This window comes from Cydia pomonella, chromosome 19 (genome assembly GCF_033807575.1).
Source record: "Cydia pomonella isolate Wapato2018A chromosome 19, ilCydPomo1, whole genome shotgun sequence".
NCBI classification, from domain to species: domain Eukaryota; kingdom Metazoa; phylum Arthropoda; class Insecta; order Lepidoptera; family Tortricidae; genus Cydia; species Cydia pomonella.
Genome location: NC_084721.1, coordinates 10293447 through 10312462, shown reverse-complemented (window position 1 = coordinate 10312462; position 19016 = coordinate 10293447). Strand labels below are relative to the sequence as shown.

The window sequence follows — 19016 nt, the reverse complement described above, 5'->3', positions numbered from 1 at the left end:
ATAGTACATTGTGCAACGAGGGGGGTAAGTAAAATCTTGCATTCTTACCCGTAACACACAATGTTTTCTAATCACACTTGAGAATTAGAAACTAAATTTTAAGCGAAATACTTTAATAATACGGTGACATTTTAAGCATTCGTCTGCCATATTGTCATTCTTTGACACAGGCATCGAAGGCACAGACCTATCCGGCATTCAGCCATAATTGAAAATTCTGTAAAAAAAATTTAAACGACTATTAAATTAATCAAATTAAATATTTTTTTACATGAACAATAAAAATAAATTATAAACGTCAGTATTTTAAAAGTGAAACTTGGTTCGTATGAATTAGTGACACAGTTTAAAAAAGGTATAACTCCCTCGGGAGTTGTAGCTTTTTTCCACAATCGATAGCTCCCGCGGGAGCAATACATGCCTTTGTCCTTCAGTTTACCTGCATGAAATAAGATATTTTTCGAGCAAGTGTGATGAAAGATTCTTCTAAAGTTTACATTATGTTATATACGTACTATTTTAATGTTCTTTCCACAACTGTTTTTATCCGTATTCTGTCCGTATGTGGTATTAGTGTTTACGTGCTAACAACGGCCTCCGCCGCGTTCGAGGCCTCAAGGAAAGCCCTGGCCGCCTGCCAACTAATCACCAGGCAGCGCAGCGCGACGCACGCCGCCTCACTAATCACTACCTAACTGCTAACATTCATTACTCCGAGGGCCTACAGAATACAGATGCCAGCTCCATTGTCTACGAAAGTGGAAGTCCACTTTGACAAAATCCTGCGCATGGAAACCGACAAACCGCAAACGAACACCTGCAGTGACCGGACTCGAAACTCGTAACGGTTGTAAAACTAAAGAATCACGTAACCGGTCGTAGCGCCCGCTACGACGCGTAGCAACCCCGAAAACTCAATCGCTAGTAAACACTTATCTAATCAAACTTTGTTTGCTGAAAGAACAAAACTGCGTAATTACTTGCTAACTAGTTACTTCGTAGACGAGCGCGAGACGATATTAAGAGACAAACTTTAGTACTTCAACTTTTGAAGGGGCGTCTTCATTGTTCCGAAAACGAAAACTTTCCACGACCGAACTTAGAAAAAGGACCGATCGAATACGGGGCGATTGTCGCGAGGGTAATGGTCGCCGAGAAAGCTGATGCGTCGAAGGGAATTAATTGCAATAATAAAGTGCGGGGGCTAGGCCGGTGTTTACCGCGCGACGGCGCGTAGGTCGCGGGGCGCGGGGCTCCCGGCCGGACACAAAGGCGAGAAGCGGCCGGCCGCGGCCGGGCCTTATCACCGCACACAGTCGCCGCGCGCGCCCCGCGACGGACGTCCCGCGATCGTGACTCGAGATCAGTGACAGTGATCAGTGAGCGCTCAGCGCACCCGTGATACGCTTGTTCAGTGCTAAGACACTCCTGCAAAACGGCGGCACTCTCGGACATTGTAAACAGCGCGCACGTGCCGGCTCGCAAGTAAGTTCAGTGCCGCGTCGAGAAAAGTTAGATTAGCTTATAACTAGGTAAAGACTACCTGTTGTTTAGGCAGGATCCTACAGATTTGCAGGCCAAAACAAGAAACTTTACTGAACTTTTATGTTACTTTTGTGCATTTGTTTCTAGATTAATTTTACTCTTTGCACCAATTATGGTAAACTAAGCAGCAGTAAGAGTACTTACTAAGAGGATTTTACCTTAACTTTTCAAAATTAAACATTGGCGGTAAGACGCAATATTTTGAAATTAGATCAAAAGTTCATGATGTCTTTTTTGATATATTTTTTTTCGACAAATACTATCTATTATTATAAAAGTGCAGCACACTTAAAATAAAGTTCCCTTTAGTAAATCGAGATTACATTTCAGCTAAATGTTTAACCTCTTTTCCATGAAATATTAAGTTGTAGCTACCGTTTAATATTGATATCACATGTGTGAAATGTCTTTTGGTGATCTCCGCTGACCTCCTTCTAAAAGAAAGAAACCAAAAATACATAAAATCCTTAGCTTCTACCCTCTCTGCATTGAAGAATACTTAATTTAAAACATTTTTTTATGTACATAGTTTTCAAACCTTCTTAATATATCACTTTAATTAATTAGCACTATCACCCCTTTATACTTTTAGGACCTGTGAAGCTAACGGTTAATATATCTACACTTAAATTATTAATCTTGCATAATTAAGCAAGTAAAACTATTAAATTATAATTTATAATACCTTAAAAACTAACATAAGAATATTCACAAAAAGGATGACCATACTCAAAATACAAATAAATGTTTTAAAATATGTAAAACAAACAAATCAAATCAAGTAGTATATTATTTAAAATATAAAATGTGCATGAATCGCGAACCTGGAAATAAAGCAAGCGCCAACAAGAAAAGGAGTAAATAAATAAAATGCTGTCATAAAACTCACAAACGTCAAAACAGTTTACACATTTAAAGCTGTTCACGATTTGGAACACGCGGCGCCATCTACCGGTGACCGAGAGCGAGGCGCGTACAAGGTCACCGTGTCAACGACCCGACAACTTTTGCCGCCCACTGTTGTCGTAGGTCATAATTTTATGTCTTCTTTTTGTTTATCTTTTCGCAAGTTAACCTATGGGTTCGCGTAAACCTTATTACCTAAATTGCGTTTCAGAAGTTTCGTAAATGAATAAACGTGTTACCGTCGCGCGTCGGTAGCCGGTTGTTTGTATGCGATGCAATAGGCACTGATAACGCGCGGTGCAACGGCCGCGTCTGTTTTTGTGCAATCTGTGACATTGTAGGTAAACAGGACATAATTCAATTATTTGCGACATTCACATTATCATCGCGGGACACCTACCTACAAAATGAATGTCCAGTTTTGTTTTCTGAATTAATTTCATCAAAGTCTTCCCTTGCGAAGTGTAACAAAAAACTTACTATTAATTGATGGTATAAACTTTAAATTTAACGGTAAGTATTAGCTGATAGGAAACTAACACCCTTAGTAATCGACCTTAATTAAATGCAATTAAGAAAATTTACAAGTATTATAATACTTGTAGCACCGAAGTAGTATAGGTAACTAATAGGAGTAATAATAAGCAAACTGTGATATTGTGAACTACTTATACCTTTGATTTTGCTACACCCTTTCTAGGGTCCGGGTATGGAACATGTAATGGTATGCAAATTAAGCACTCTATCTACCTCTAATTAGTGCTTCTTTGCGAAAAGTTTACGGTTGGTAAAACAAGATAACTTACAATGTCAAAATTAAATTTAGGTTTTGTTTTATGTTGGCTTGAAATAAGAATAATGTTGCTTAATAAATACTTGTTTTAAATTACGGTCATGAACCACAAGTCCGAGCTATCGGTATACCTACAAGATTACCAGATTACACCTACAAAAGTTTTCTATTATCAACTGTATCATCCTGAAAATTATTATGCATTATGTATACGTATTAACTCGTGAGTAAATAAATGTATATGTTTGTAACTGTAACAATTGTGCTACAATGTTATAATTTTGTTACAGAAGGCGAGGTGGTACAATGGCGACAAAGGGCAAGCGTCCAATGCGCGCGCTGACGCCCGGCGACAAGATCGAGGCGATCCAGCGCGTGAATGACGGCGAGTCGAAGGCGTCAGTCGCGCGCGACATCGGCGTGCCCGAGTCCACGCTACGCGGGTGGTGCAAGAACGAGGACAAGCTGCGCTACATGACATCGCGATTGTCCTCGCCTGACACCGACAAGAGCAGCGACACTGAGCCGCTGGAAAAACGCGCGCGCACCGAGTCGCCCGCCGCGACTTCGCCTGCGCCGCTGCCTCACGCCGGCCTCGACCTCTCGGCTCCGGCACCGGCACCGGCACCCGCGCACGCCCCGCACCCCTCACCGCCCGTTGATGCTCCTGTCGAGCTGACTACCCGCCGCGCAGATCCTGCCCCCGGCCCTCCATCGCCCCGCGACCGCAGGCCCGACCCCGGTGCTAGCGTCTCCATGAGTGCCATCAGCCCGCTATCCGGCCTCGCGCACCTGCCTGGTCTTGCACATTCACATCTCGGTCTCAGCTTCAATGAGATCGCCACCAATTTGACGCTTCTGGCGCAGCTGAACCCGGGCCTATCGGCGCTGTCCGCGCAACCCGCAAGTCGCGCATTACGCTCTGTGCGCTCGCCCAAACCCGCGCACAACGGAGTCCTCAACCTGAACGAACCGAGCAAGCACCGTAGCAAGACCCACCACTACTCTCACTCAGACCCGTATTCGCGACACAGCTCCAAATCAAGTCACCACGTCTCTTCCACCACCGCTAACCAGCCGGTCGATGACTCCCTATGGTATTGGCTCAAGACCCAGCAGGCCATGCTCGACCTCACATCGCAGACCACGGCGGCCCACCCTCTAACCCTCGGTAAGAGCGAACCGAGCCTTCCACCAAAGCCCGTTGCGCCAACGGTCCCTATCAGTTCACACCTTGACTATAATAGGAACTCTTGGCTGTGGCAGTATTACAAACAGTTCGGCGGGGCGATGCCTCTGCCGGAAGACAAGCTCAAGTCGGCCTCACAGGTACCAAAAGATAAGACATCAGAGAATATCCTATACTCGCACCTAACGAAAGGGAAAACCGAGGAGGAGCGAGCTAGCACGAGGAGCCCGGTGCAGCCCCCGCAGAATGGTGAAGTGCGAGAACCGAGCGGCGAATCGGTGCGCGTGGCTGAGCCAGCCGCAAGCCCCGGCACAGGTGCTGAGAACAAGGAGCCCATCGAAAACAAGAGCCAGGCCAAGGCACGCACCGTGCTCGACAGTTTACTGTTCAACAATGGCACGGCGGACGCGCGAGCCGCGGCTGCGTTGCCCGGAGAGTGGGAGGCGGGCGCGGCCGAGGCGCTGGAGCACGGCGACAAGTTCCTGGCGTGGCTGGAGGCGAGTGCCGACCCGAGCGTGACCCGCATGCACGTGCACCAACTACGTGCGCTGCTGCATAATTTGCGAGCGCGCCGCACACCCGCCGCTGCGCTCGATCCAGCGCGTCGCAAATAAGCGGGCTACAGCCGCGGTCCCCTCGCTACAGGGAATATCTTCAATTATGTGTACATATGTAGTCTATGTCGCCAGTAAGCGTTCACTTGTGATATGTGTAGCCAAATTTGCGTAATTTCTTTGTTCTAAAAGAAAAGCTATGCATTATTTCCCTTTAGTCATAAGAGTAGTTAAGATCCGACACTGTTTGCGGAGTTCGTCGAGCCACCTCGTTGAACGTCTTTAATAATTACAGTTTTCCAGTTTAACAAATATAATAAGTGTAGTGTCAGTTAAGTGGATCTTAAACAAATTGATTTCCGATGCACACATTCTGAATATACATATAATAATTATTAATAGTATCGCTGTATGTTGCCATTTGATGATTACATTCCTAGTTGTATCCTTATAGTTTATAGTTGGATCCCTATGTTCTACCTCAAGTCAAACTTAATGCTAAGTCACGGCGTCCTTTCAACCGTTCACTGTGTATTTAGGTGTGTGTGGCGCGTGTGGGTGTAGGGAGGACGGACGGACAGTGTCCACTTGTCCCGGTTGTGGACAGATACCAAACCAAATAACGAAAGGATGCGATCGTATTCGATGTGCCAATCGTGCGAACAAGGTAATTATTGTTAAGGTATAGATGACTCTATCGCGTTAGAGCTAGACTCGTTGTGTAATTGTTTTCTATTGCTCAGTATTTTATATATGTAGTAGACATTCTCGATGTCACTCGGAATTGTATTATATGTTAAAGTTAACAGTTAAGGAAACTGTGATCAAAATTATAAATTATTGAGAGATTATTAATATTGTAAGTACATTCCTAAATAATAGAGTGTATTATTGTAATGTTAAATATTGTCCACCGTGGCCGCGGCCTGCGGCCCGAACCCAGCTGCTCCATTGGGAGGAACTTTATTTGCATTTCACAGTTATTATAAATACAAAGATTCGAGAGATGATATTTTGTACAAAATTAAAAATTTGGATTATAAAATTATAACTCTCTTATCACAGAGTTTGTGATCTCGAAAATGTTGATTAAACTTGATTGAACCTTTATGCTACGACTTTTATTGCCTTCACACCATTAACCAACCCGTTGGTGGCAAATTGCGAAACCATAGCGGGAAATGCATATCAGTATCTAAATATTTAATTTTAATATCTACCCACATATCGCCAAATTGAATAATCACGAAAAAATTAACAACAAACTTGACCGCGAATAAGCGCCAAGCGGCTCTTACAACTTAATAATGACTATTTCCATTCACCTTTCAGTGAAGGACAAAACCCTAAGAAAATATTTTAATTTGTTTTTTTACAAGTAAACTATTACGTAAATACACTACCAAATATATGTCATATACAAAGGAAAAAAACTGGCCAAGTGCGAGTCGGACTCGCGCACGAAGCACTCAATACCATTACTCAAAAAACGGCAAAAAAATCACGTTTGTTGTATGGGACTGGGAGCCTCACTTAAATATTTATTTTATTCTATTTTTAGTATTTGTTGTTATAGAGGCAACAGAAATACATCGTCCTTTGAAAATTTCAACTGTCTAACAAATGAGATACAGCCCGGAGACAGAAGGACTAACAGACAGACGGACGGACAGCGGAGTCTTAGTAATAGGGGCCCGTTTTACCCTTAGAGTACGGATCCCTAACCAAGGCCTCCAGTGCTCAGGGTTAGAACTTGGAATCGAACCAACAGCGTTCTCCGTTTACGACAGATGCCTTCAGCCGAGCCGAGCGGTTTAGGTTAGGATATTTCGTTTAAGGAAAAATCTTTCAGTAACCTGCATATTCAGGAAAAAAATAAAAACTAGGTAAGTATGTGACATTTCCAAGCCGCTTTGGGCCAGCGGCAGCGTGAGGACTTAAGTCCAATCCCTCTTGTGCATGAGAGAAGGCCTTTGCTCATCAGGCTGAATTATTAATTAGTTATAATTAGAGTAACAACAAAAATCTTATAAGTTATATTATAACATAAGCCGTGTTATCATAGAGAAATATAAGTAAAGAAAGAGTGGTAACTAGTTATTTCGTAGTTAACATCTAACGTCAATTGGTGGATTTATCAGTACCGATACTTGACACCAGATGTCACAACCTCACAAGTGTCGCGACTGATGAAACATCTATTGCCAAAACAATTGACAACTAATTACATACAGAAGGAGTTAAAATAGAGTTCCGGTTATAATATTAGCTGAAAATTGTTGAGCATTAGAGTTTTAGTTCGTCGCGACATCTATTCTCAACTAACATTACTGATATTTTCCGATATTTGGCGCTAGATGTCGACTACGAAATAGCTCGCGTTTTGGTAAGTATGGTAACAACTGATGTATCTTCTTTACTTATATTTCTCTACGGTATTATTTAAAACAAATCGTTAAGAAATAAGAAACCTTGAGCGCCATCTGTTGACGAGTTAGGTATTACAGCGAAATATAACGAAGGCGCCCTGATAAAGTTGAATTGAAAGTGTTGAACAACACTACACATAAAATATATATAGTCAATAGTATAGATGTATATTATGTATCTGGCGTGAACAATTGAAAGTACTTACCAATAACATAGGCTTCGAGAGAGGCTCGTAGTCAAAAAAGTCGGACACCAGCGAAGCGACGCCTTCCCATGTGTTGGTGTTCGGGTAGCAAAGTTTTGTTGGTCGGATGGTAGTACACACCATTTTCTACAAAAATAACAAATTCAGACAAACAATTTTATCAGTTAAACAAATAACAAAAAAATTAATTATGAGATTGGTACCTGCAACCCACATTCATTCGGTGCTTGAAATAGAAGAGGTCTCTTAAATTTATAGTGGAAATTGTATTGGCGCCTGAAATTCTCCGCATAAGCCAGTAACAGCCGTTCCTTTGTGGAATTGGTGTAGTAACTTGGAGGAAAGCACGTTCGTGTTTCAAACACAGGCTCGGTTATCTCAGGCCAGCATAAGTTTATCACACCTAACTCATAGATGGCGTTATTCAAAGACGGCAAAGTCAACGGTTCCTTCACATCTTTGAGTGTAAATATACGGGGTGAAATTTCTTCGAATTCACCTTCTTCTTGCGGTCGGTCAAACAATACACTAACTTTTTCGTCTAGTTCTAAAACAGGCTCTAACTGTTCAGTGTCGGACTTTCTTTCCAAAAATGCTATTGTTTGTTGTGACATTATTAACACATTAAAATTATATTTTTATAGAAAATAAAGCGAAAAAGTCGAATCACGGTAGTATAAAATAAACAATACTACGTAAAATCGTGATTACAGTTGCTTAGCAACTGAAAAACGACTGAAAATAAAAAACAATAATTTGCTGAAAGATCTACTTTTTGCGTTTATATAAAGGACTCAAATAGTACCACTGATTTAAATGTTGCCAGAGTGTACAATTTAACGTATGTTACGAGGTTTCTTATTTGTTTAATTTTCATTAAACTATCATCTATAACGAACTATCGGCTCAACAGAGTGAAGGCCCTCTCAGACCTATGCCGTGCCGCTAAATACACCTTATAGATATATATTTATATCATCACTTACTCAGAAAACATTACAGATAAAGTGAGCCCAAGCTAAGTTGGCAGCGATTTTGATAGCCCAGCCTATGCAAGTTAGCAGCCTATTTAAGTAAACGTCATAATTTCATAGAAGTTTGAAATAACACCTGCAGTGGCAGCATGGTTCCATTTTTATCGCTTGTCACTATGCCCGTCACTTTCGCGCTTACATACTTGTTAGAACGTAACAGGCATGGTGACAAATGATAAAGAGCCGAACATCTTAGCCCTACTGCACAGTCTAGGCTGTCAAAATCGCTGCCAACTGTCTAACTCTACACATTGTGAGCTGATTTTTATGTCTGTACTCAATTTTAAGTGTATAGACCATGTAAGCGACGGTATCAAAAGTTCACTTTTGATACCGTATCAAAACAATAAACTAGTTATATAAGTATCAAAGCGCATTTTATTAATAATGACAAAGCTATATATCATTAAATTTTATAAATGCGACAAAATGGGACCCTCCGTAACATTTAATCTTATACCTTTAAACGAGCAATTCTTGTATATATATATATATATATACAAGAATTGCGACCATATTCTGCGTCGTAAGAAAAACGCATGAAAACTCGAAAACACGCGTTTTCGAGTTTTCATGCGCCCCATAACAACAATTTCGCTGAAATTTGGTATATGTATTTTAATATATATATATATATATATATATATATATTAAAATACATATTCTATATATATATATATCTGTGATCTCGGAAACGGCTCTAACAATTTCGCTGAAATTTGGTATATGGGGCGCATGAAAATATATATATATATATATTAAAATACATATTCTATATATATATATATCTGTGATCTCGGAAACGGCTCTAACAATTTCGCTGAAATTTGGTATATGGGGCGCATGAAAACTCGAAAACGCGTGTTTTCGAGTTTTCATGCGTTTTTCTTACGACGCAGAATATGGTCGCTAATTTCGTGTTGCCGGCCACTGTCCGTCTGGTCCAGCGGGTTAAGACGCGGACTGCTAAACGAGTGTTACGGGTTCGAATCTCGCCCGGTGACTAACTTTTGTTTTTTTTTATATGTTCAAGTTTATATATAATTTTTTAATTTTTATTGTTTTAGACAAGTTTAATTTAGTAAAAAAATGTAGTTAAGATTATCACCCATACACCACCATATTACAATAAATAGTTATAACCGAGCAAAGCTCGGTCGCCCAGGTACTAAAGATACTATTAGAACAAAATTAACTTATTTTCAAACGATATAAATTCATTTGTTTTTATTTCAAGTAGAAACACTACTATATAAATTATCAACTGAAATAAATGTCATATACTAAGAAAAAGTGACCAAGGCCTCCTGTGCCCCAGGCTGGAATCGAACCAGCGTCCTCTGCTATCGCGGCAGGTGCCTGAGCCACTCGGCCACCGGGGTAACGCAGCATTGGTCGAATTTTTCCAAGTATATGCATTTCTTACTGAAGGCTTACGGCAGGTTTTTTTTTTCTTAGCATATGACATTTATTTCAGTTTATAATGTAATAAAGATGTTCTTTTATGTTTAAGCGAACAAGACATTCCAACTGCCAAGCTGTATGATATGCTCAATTTATGATCGTGACTGAAAGTATGCAGATTACTTTGAAATCAACTATAACTTCAAAGTACAAGTGTGTTTTTTTTTTCATTCTAAACTTCAATCGTCGTTTTCTCCGTTGTCGCTTTTTCACTGACTTTAAACATTAAAAAAAATAACTATTATACATAGAGACTCCATTCTTTCACTAGCAGATAGCTTATGTTATATAGATGTATGTAGGAACTACTAAATTACTAATCACTCCATATCGCCGAAGTCACCTTGTCTTGGCCGCGGACACATTTTTGATTAAAGTATAGATTTTTTCTTGCATAATTTATTCTAGAAATAAATAATGTTTTCTTATACTACGTCGGTGGCAAACAAGTATACGGCCCGTCTGGTGGTAAGCAGTCTCCGTAGCCTATGGACGCCTGCAACTCCAGAGGAGTTACATGCGTGTTGCCAACCTTAACACTCCGTACCCTCGTTGAGCACTGGCAACCTTACTCACCGGCAGGAACACAACACTGTGAGTTGGGTCTAGCTAGTGTGTAACATTAAAATAAACATTTTATTCTTAATTAGGAACTAATAAAAACTTATTTACTTATTTACAAAAAGTTATCATGATGCCCCTGTTGGAGGTGAGGTTAAGGGGTTAAGATAATTTATATAATGAATAGAGGTCCAATAAGGTCAAAAACCAACAGATTTGTATGGTTCCAAAGTCCAACAGGAACCAAAAGTCTGTAATCTATATTTCTTTGAATTTAGCAGATCTAAAGGCATTTCAAACAATTGCGGCGCTATCTGTGTTAGCCTCCTGTGTGCCAGGATATTTTTTTTAATAGAATCCTCGTATGTATATATATATATATATATGTATATATATATATATATATACGCGGATTCGCTCATTTAATGAAATTAGTGATTTAATTTGGCAACTCTCAAATAACTGTCATCGATACAACTGTCAGTGACAATTGACGCAAGTCAGTGTCATTCGTTTCATTTTCCTTGCTGTTCTAAGACTATCAATTTACAGCATTTTCAGCATGGAAATGAGTATGGAAAATCGTGTAACTATCTAAAGGCCATTTAATATCGGTCTGTTTATTTTGTGGTGACCAAAAAATATTAATAAATTATTTGCTTGTGCTCTAAACTAGAATGAGTGTTATCATTGTTCAATATAAGAATAAAGTTTAAAGTACAGATGTGAGTAATCGTTTACAAGACTTAGTTCCAATCGCGTTAATCGTTCCTTAGATTAATCAAGGCTTGTCAAACACAGTGTTCGTTGACTTCGTACTCGTATCACATTATACAATGGGAAACAAATCGTCTTTGATGTTGAGAGTAGAAGAAATAGCTCAAATTCAAGAGGAAACCGGATGTGAGTTTGAACGACGCATTTTTTGTCTGACCTTTATTTGTTTACGTATTGTGCGATGTCCATGTTGGGTATCAAAGGTCACAGTGAATTTTTAATGTGTTTTAAACTATTTTTATTATATGAATAAATTGTAGTCACATTTTATAGACATCTAAAAATCTAAGTGAGAAACTGACTAAAATGGAAGATTCATATTGTGACTACTTTGAAATAAATCTTGTATCTCACATTACAATTTAAAGTTGAAACACAGTAACTCTGTGTGCATCCTAGATATATTGACACATTTTTCTTTTGATTGTATTTTTTTTTTCAAAGTAGTTACATATATTATTTTTGTGTAACATTACATGATTATTTCCTTAAAAACTCCACACAATAGAAAGGACCTCATGAGTTCTTGAGGAATTGGAATTTGAGCTTAGGACCTCATGGGTTCTCGAGGAATTTGAGCTTAGGACCTCATGGGTCCTAGAGGAATTTGAGCTTAATGAAGGGTTTTGTTATCTTATTTAAAGGTACTAAACAAATTTCCTTATTTAATCTCAAAGTCCAACCCCCTAAAACGATTATTTGAGTCAGGTATAGATTGTGTTATTCATGAAGACGTGTGCCTTGACTCATAATGTAATGTTATTGAAGGTAAAATTTGACAAATCTACACATCATCATGGATGACGTAACATATTAATTTAGCAACATTTTTCACAGTCACTCCAAACCAAATTGAGCGCCTGTACTCAAGATTTACATCCCTGGATAAAAATGACTGTGGTACATTGTCTCGAGAAGATTTTCTCCGCATTCCTGAACTGGCAATCAACCCTCTTAGTGAACGCATCGTCCACTCCTTCTTTGCTGAGAGCCATGATGACCGAGTCAACTTCCTGCAATTTATGAGAGTGTTGTCTCACTTCAGGCCTATTAGGAAGAACAGGGAGAACAAATTGAATAGTCGGGAGGAGAAACTAAGATGTAAGTTGATTACACTGACACAGAAAAGTTTTTCTATGTGAATATATGTATAATATTCTGCCATGTCACACACAACTCGAGACTCCACAAAACAGCACAGTTGTGCATAAGGCAGTATTACTAGCAAAAAATAATTTATTTTAGATAGCATGCAATAAGTATAAATAAAATAAAATGTATAAAAGTTTGCTAATACAAGGATTTTTTTTTAGTATTTAAATTCTAGCATAACTGTTTTAAGTTTAACTTGTTATCAATCAATGACTTTGTAGATGTTTGACCTTCACTTGTCCAGTAAGAACATTTGTTGATAAGCATATTTGTGTTATACAGCCATGTAACAATCATGCTATACAATGATGTTATGGTCATTTAAACAGTTGTTTTCATGCTTATTAATTAACCTATACATCTGCATACTATCTCTGAGAAATTGTAGAAATTAGGGCTTCCCTTTGGTCTACAAACATTTGCACTTGGTGCAAGATGTCCTCAAAACTGTTGGGAGACATACTAAGATTGCTAATTCTATGGTTTATCTCGCGTATTTTTTAGGATATACACCGGGCAGTTTGGAGAGCACTGGTGAAGAGTGTCCACAGTTGTCACGTCCCTCAGCCATGAGGATACAATAAGGAAGACTAAGAGATTTATTAGTCACTTTTGCAACATGTTTTGGAGAGCTGCCGCCGAGCCTAGACTCTCGCGCGAGTGACTAACAAAATACATGAGTTAAACCGTCTAGAATTAGCTTAATGTTATCCTCAATCAAAAAATTTGAGCACTCTTGTAATGACTGTCACATATAATTTAAACCATTGATGATTTTCAGTTGCCTTCTCGATGTATGATCTGGACAATGACGGAAAGATCTCCAGGGATGAACTGCTGGCTATCCTGCATATGATGGTTGGAGTCAACATCAGGTATAGTACCCTTTTTTTGTGTGTAGTATAGTGACTTTGCAATATGCTCTAATATCACTATATTCACTTATTTCTTTGCATTGGATTTTGTAACCAAAATGGGAAAAATAGAACCCTTATAGTTTCGGCATGCCCACCTGTCCGTCTGTCTTTCCATGTGTCACAGCTATTTTACTTGAAAGCTATATTTATAAAAAATAGCAATGTAATGTAAGCATTATAACTGATTACAACATTAAGCACTTAATAAATATAATAATATTTATACCTTAAACTAGTGCACGCCGGATGCGTAGACGTGCACATGCGGGTTGTAATATGATAAAAAGCACACCGCTTGCGTGACGTGCGCGTGCACAGCTTCAACATTTAGCCGGCCCTTCAACTTTGCTATGTTACTGAATAATTAAATATTTGGGGTCAATCTTACGCCAATCGACCTAGCCCCAAACTAAGCAAAGCTTGTAATATGGGTACTAGGCGACGATATATATACCCAGAAAACACCTATGACGCACACAAATAAATGCCCTTGCCAGGATTCGAACCCGGGACCATCGGCTTCATAGGATAGGCAGGGTCACTACCCACTAGGCCAGACCGGTTGTCATAAGATCTGATAGGTCTTTTAGAAATCGAGTGTTATAGTCGCAGAAAAATGGCCAACATAGGTATCCTATCTCCAAAGGCTGATTAGATAGGAATGTAATACTTTCATAATAGCTTGTGATAAGATCAGAATACTTATCAATTTTTTAAATCCGAATATTTTTTTATATTCAATAATATTTCTGTTATAAAAATAAACATATGGGTAGTAGGTAATTTGAACTTTTAAAGTATGAAGTCATGGCTATGCCTTATGGCCTTTTGCAACGCAGATGGATTGCCACTTAGAACTCATATCCAACTTAACTCTTTTCCAGGCCGCACCAATCTACAAGGTAATCCCAAAAAATTCTAATATATTCCAATAAATCCAGCTTTGATGATTCATTTGAAGACAAGTCACATTTTCCGAAAGTGCAATCTAATTTGAACCTTAAATCGGATGGCTAAGGTTGAAATTCTATTGGCGCGTATGTGGTCGATAAATCGTACTATGCCTGGAAAAGGGTTAAGAGGGAAATATAGCAATTACTCGTCTATACAAAAAGAGAAAATGTTTTTCCACTACTAAATATTCTCCATGATTTTTTAGTATGTTATTGATACAATGAAAAACTAGGTTAAAGTTTTCCTTTTTTTCAAAATTGCACAACAAAAACCATTTTTCTTTTTCAAAAAAACGAAACCTTTATTAAACCTAGAATATATTATGCTGAAGGCGAACGACATCAAATCCAAATGATTTGTTAAGATTTAGTTAGTGGAAACCGTTTTCTCCCGAAATAGAATTTCAAAAGTACCGTTATTTCGTTAAAATAGCAAAGCTATTCTTCCCTCTTAATATATTTTATAAAATAAAATATGTTCCTGAACATATACTCGTACCCAATAGGGTTACCGTAAAATATATATTCAATGTTATTTTCTAAATATATATATATATATATTAATTATAATTTGTACTTTACGTAATACTTTCAAATTTTACTCACTTGTTAACCTAACGAACTAAGTTGCTTAGCCTTTTCTGGTCTCTATTACCTGGTAGCCGTGTACACACGGGTAAGTAGATAATTTACCTAAGCTATTTTTTATTTGGCAGCGAAGAGCAGCTAACCAGCATCGCGGAGCGCACGATCCTCGAGGCCGACACCAATAACGACCAGATGATCTCCTTCGAGGAGTTCTGCCACGCGCTGGACCGCACCGACGTCGAGCAGAAGATGTCCATCCGCTTCCTGAACTGACCGCCTGGCCCGACTGATTGTCTCCATTACACTCAAGTGTAACCTCTTTTTAACCGACTTCAAAAAAGTAGGAGGTTCTCAATTCGACTGAATTTTTTTAATAATTTTTTTGTATGTATGTTACTCGATATCTCCGAAAATCGTGAACCGATTTTCAAATTTTTTTTTTAATCGAACGCGTATAACTCCGAGATGGTCCCGTTGGCACCAAGTCGGGGTCTGATGATGTGATCTTGGAGAAATCAAGGGAACTCTTCAAATGTTATAGGTACATGTATGGCGCTTTTGGTAATTTCTGAAGTCGGTTATATTTTTTGTTAAAATGTTTTTATATTCTATCAACGCCAAAGGCAACTAATGTAGTCGTCATGTTTCATGTTTGTCGGGCCTTCATCGCCTAGGTTCTAGATTATATGCCCTAGCCTTGTAAGTTCAATAAAATTTTAATCATTTTAACCCTTTGAACGCTTTATGTCATAAACACAAAGATCACTCAAACGCCAAGGTCCCGGGCGCAAGGGAACGAATGTAAACCTTACTCGAAAGTGTGAAGGTTACTTTGACAGCGTCCGCCATAACGCCTATAGGTGTCCTTAGCGCTGTGGGCAAGACTAGTAACGACAACTTTAGGTTGGCGTTCAAAAGGTTAAATCGAAATAAAGTTGCATTTGTTTTATTTCGTTAAATTTTCAAGTAAAGCAAAAATCAACTCTATTTCCTTAAAAATAGGTTCAATTTCCATGGAATATTTTGAATTTTTCTTGTATCTTTGGAGGCTACAATAATTGTAGTTCTCTGGGCATTCGTAAACCTTACTGTGTGTTGTTTTTAGTACATCCTCAAAGTATTCTTCATACTTTTACACTAAATTATAACTCTCTAAATCTTTTAGCATTGATGTTAGCTTTGTTTTTCTTTAAAGGATGGTAGTACGCCTCGTATTTTTTACAGTTAATTTTAACTGATTTTAATTCGAACGATTTTCGACATATAGTAGATCAAATACATAGTATCGCCCATAGTAGCCGAATATATCATGACACTCTTTTGTTACCATAAAAATATGCATGTATTGCGATATATTTAGCCACTTTGGTCGTCATTATCTATTTTAAGCTGACTGTACAAGATCCAAAATAATATTACGCGAAACTCTACGTAAAGGGCGCCACTACCACAAATCTGTGAAAACTTGTCAAAAAACAGTTAAAGGCATAGTATATATAAGTTACTCTATGGTTTACGATAGGTGCTAGTGCTGCACTCTGGCGGCAGAACATTGCAGTAATACCCCTATTCATTGTTTTTTATTTGTAAATACGTTCGTCTCAAATTAACCTAAAATTGTGCTCGTTTCGTTACAATTTAAGTTGTGTGTAAAACCATGATTTGGTGTATATAATGGTGATATTAATTAGTTGAAGTTTGATGGATTTAGCACATGAATTTGTTAATTATATCGTAGTGGTATGGTAGCTGTCATTGACATTCATTTTTGGGTAATCTAACTGTTTAGATTACCCAAAAAAGCGAAATTATTGTAGAAAAGCGTAATTTTGTACTATTAATCCAGAGGGTTTCATCTCCCTAAATACAAAAGGCGGACAAATGCTACGCCTACTTATTTAACAACCACTTTTAAATTTCGCGAGTGATTATGTCTATAGGGCGCATTTGTTATAAGTTTGTTTTTTACTTGTGACTAAATTATAATGTAGGTATTTAAATTACTGTTGCATTGTTAACTGTGCATTTAAGATAGTTGCGTAGGTTGAGTTACCATTGGCTACTTCTCTGTAAAGCTAAATGTTTCGTCGTTTAGAGCCACCAACCAAATATATAACTAGAAATGTTAAGGGTTTGTGTCTAGACGGAAAGGGTTCTTATAGATTAGGATATAATCGATAGTGAATGTATTCATGTAACTACTCATAGGTACCATTAACACACTATTTTATTATTGTACAATATTTATTTTCAAATATATATTATTATGACAAGGATTGTAAAATAAACTGTACAGAGAAGAGGAAGTGGCGAGAGTATATATAGACCGATATATTTTTTCTTAAAATAAATCATTTAATCATTTCATAAACATTTGTTTTAATTTATAATGGAGAATACAAAATTTAACTTAACTAGCAGCGATCTTGGAAAGAAGAGCAGCATGTTGATAGATGATGCATTGGTTAAATAAATCTTCTAAGTATTGTCCCAGCAGTAACATATTTTCTCACATTCGTACAAATTCAAAGAAACAAGTATATCTTTATATAGGGGAGAAGAGGCATGAAAGAGAGCGAGGCATTATTTTAGTAGCTTCAGAACGAGTTTTGTACGAGCTTTTATTTTTAAAGTGACAGATTTTTCGTCGCCTCCAAATATTTGACAGAAAATTCGTCCTGAAATTACCGAAATAATGCATGGGGCTTTTTCAAAATCCGGCTCCTTTATACCATTTCCCCCCTACCTCTAAAGCAACCAGACCAGTAAAGCAGTTTCTGTGGGAGATGAAGGAGACAGTAGGTACTGCTACTTGCCCTAAAGACCTGGGGCCCATTTCTCGAACGGTATTAGTCTAATATTATCAGTCTACGAACTGGGGCCCATTTCTCGAACGGTATTAGACTAATATTATCAGTCCACGAACTGGGGCCCATTTCTGGAACGGTATTAGACTAATATTATCAGTCCACGAACTGGGGCCCATTTCTCGAACGGTATTAGACGAATATTATCAGTCCACGAACTGGGGCCCATTTCTCGAACGGTATTAGACTAATATTATCAGTCCACGAACTGGGGCCCATTTCTCGAACGGTATTAGACTAATATTATCAGTCCACGAACTGGGGCCCATTTCTCGAACGGTATTAGACTAATAATATTAGTCCACAAACTGTCAAATCGTATGGGTTACCATGGCAACACACTAATAATATTAGACTAATACCATTCGAGAAATGGCCCCTGCCCTTTTCTACAAGGCTGTGGACCGTCTGCGCGACTAGGCGGTGGACGACACGGCCAGCTTCTTGAGGTGCTCCATGAACACCTGCAGCGACACGTCATCCGTGAGGACGGGGGCTCCGCCATCCTGTTTTACACATAGAATTATATAAGTACTCGGAAATTATGGAAATCAGCCCGAAATTAATTTGAAGATATTGGTTAGTGCGTTATTATCAGTGTTTAGTTCATTATACAGTGACAATCAAATGTCTCTAATAAGCCTATATATATCCCAGAAACGTCCACAAATGCAGGAATAAATCAAGCGTGTACACCGCGAAACCCTGAAGTCATTTTATGACCCCTGAACTGATTGACTAACACCTACCAGATTAGGTAATGTTCGTGCTACACTGGCTGTTATATACCTAATGCTATATAGCATTGTGTGACAGGAAAAACATAATAAAAACACTATGTATACTATCTACTTTCGCACAATGTTATACATATAACAGCCAGTGTGGCACCACCAAACAAACAATAGTAGAGTATACAATAAAACATTGTGTATAAAGGGCGGTAAACAAGAATTTACGAACAAGTTTTAATTTTAAGCCGAAAGCGAGGCTTAATTAACACGAGTTCGCAATGCTTGTACCACCCGTGGCACACACAATGTTTTTCATCACACTTGTAAGGAAAAAACTAATTCTTAAA

General features: G+C 38.5%; 4 protein-coding genes across 6 annotated transcripts in view; 2 read left to right on the top strand and 2 right to left on the bottom strand.

Moving 5' to 3' along the window:
- Positions 1 to 9052, bottom strand: part of LOC133528401 (dynein regulatory complex subunit 7) — a 207121-nt gene extending 198069 nt beyond the window's left edge. Inside the window, exons 1-2 of one of the 2 annotated variants that reach the window (XM_061865782.1) lie at positions 7826 to 9052; positions 7623 to 7748 (exon numbers count right to left, since the gene is read on the bottom strand). In XM_061865782.1, the coding sequence (XP_061721766.1) occupies positions 7623 to 7748; positions 7826 to 8236 (537 nt within the window). In that variant the 5' untranslated portion in view covers positions 8237 to 9052. The remainder of the gene's footprint in view (positions 1 to 7622; positions 7749 to 7825) is intronic. The other variant, XM_061865783.1, reaches the window with a different exon arrangement.
- Positions 991 to 6097, top strand: LOC133528404 (protein distal antenna-like). Its single transcript, XM_061865788.1, has 2 exons — positions 991 to 1485; positions 3535 to 6097. Exon 2 carries the CDS (start codon positions 3551 to 3553, stop codon positions 5045 to 5047), a length of 1497 nt encoding a protein of 498 aa, XP_061721772.1. The 5' UTR covers positions 991 to 1485; positions 3535 to 3550; the 3' UTR covers positions 5048 to 6097.
- Positions 9053 to 11189: 2137 nt separating the features above from the next.
- On the top strand, positions 11190 to 17439 carry LOC133528407 (calcineurin B homologous protein 1). The gene is made up of 5 exons (XM_061865793.1): positions 11190 to 11406; positions 11483 to 11584; positions 12296 to 12559; positions 13392 to 13485; positions 15197 to 17439. The coding sequence occupies exons 2-5, from the start codon at positions 11518 to 11520 to the stop codon at positions 15339 to 15341; spliced, it is 570 nt and encodes a 189-aa protein (XP_061721777.1). The 5' UTR covers positions 11190 to 11406; positions 11483 to 11517; the 3' UTR covers positions 15342 to 17439.
- The window catches only part of LOC133528400 (protein transport protein Sec23A), a 22917-nt gene continuing 21301 nt past the window's right edge, over positions 17401 to 19016 (bottom strand). For both annotated transcript variants that reach the window (XM_061865780.1, XM_061865781.1), the window contains one exon: positions 17401 to 18441. In XM_061865780.1, coding sequence (XP_061721764.1) covers positions 18352 to 18441 — 90 coding nt within the window. In that variant the 3' untranslated portion in view covers positions 17401 to 18351. The remainder of the gene's footprint in view (positions 18442 to 19016) is intronic.

What these genes read in the sequence shown, in the direction of transcription:
- LOC133528404 (XM_061865788.1), top strand. Translation starts at nt 3,551, where the DNA reads ATGGCGACAAAGGGCAAGCGTCCAATGCGCGCGCTGACGCCCGGCGAC.
- LOC133528407 (XM_061865793.1), top strand. Translation starts at nt 11,518, where the DNA reads ATGGGAAACAAATCGTCTTTGATGTTGAGAGTAGAAGAAATAGCTCAA. An exon ending in TCGGGAGGAGAAACTAAGAT is followed by an intron (nt 12,560 to 13,391) that starts GTAAGTTGATTA and finishes GATGATTTTCAG; the next exon opens with TTGCCTTCTCGATGTATGAT. An exon ending in ATGGTTGGAGTCAACATCAG is followed by an intron (nt 13,486 to 15,196) that starts GTATAGTACCCT and finishes TTTATTTGGCAG; the next exon opens with CGAAGAGCAGCTAACCAGCA.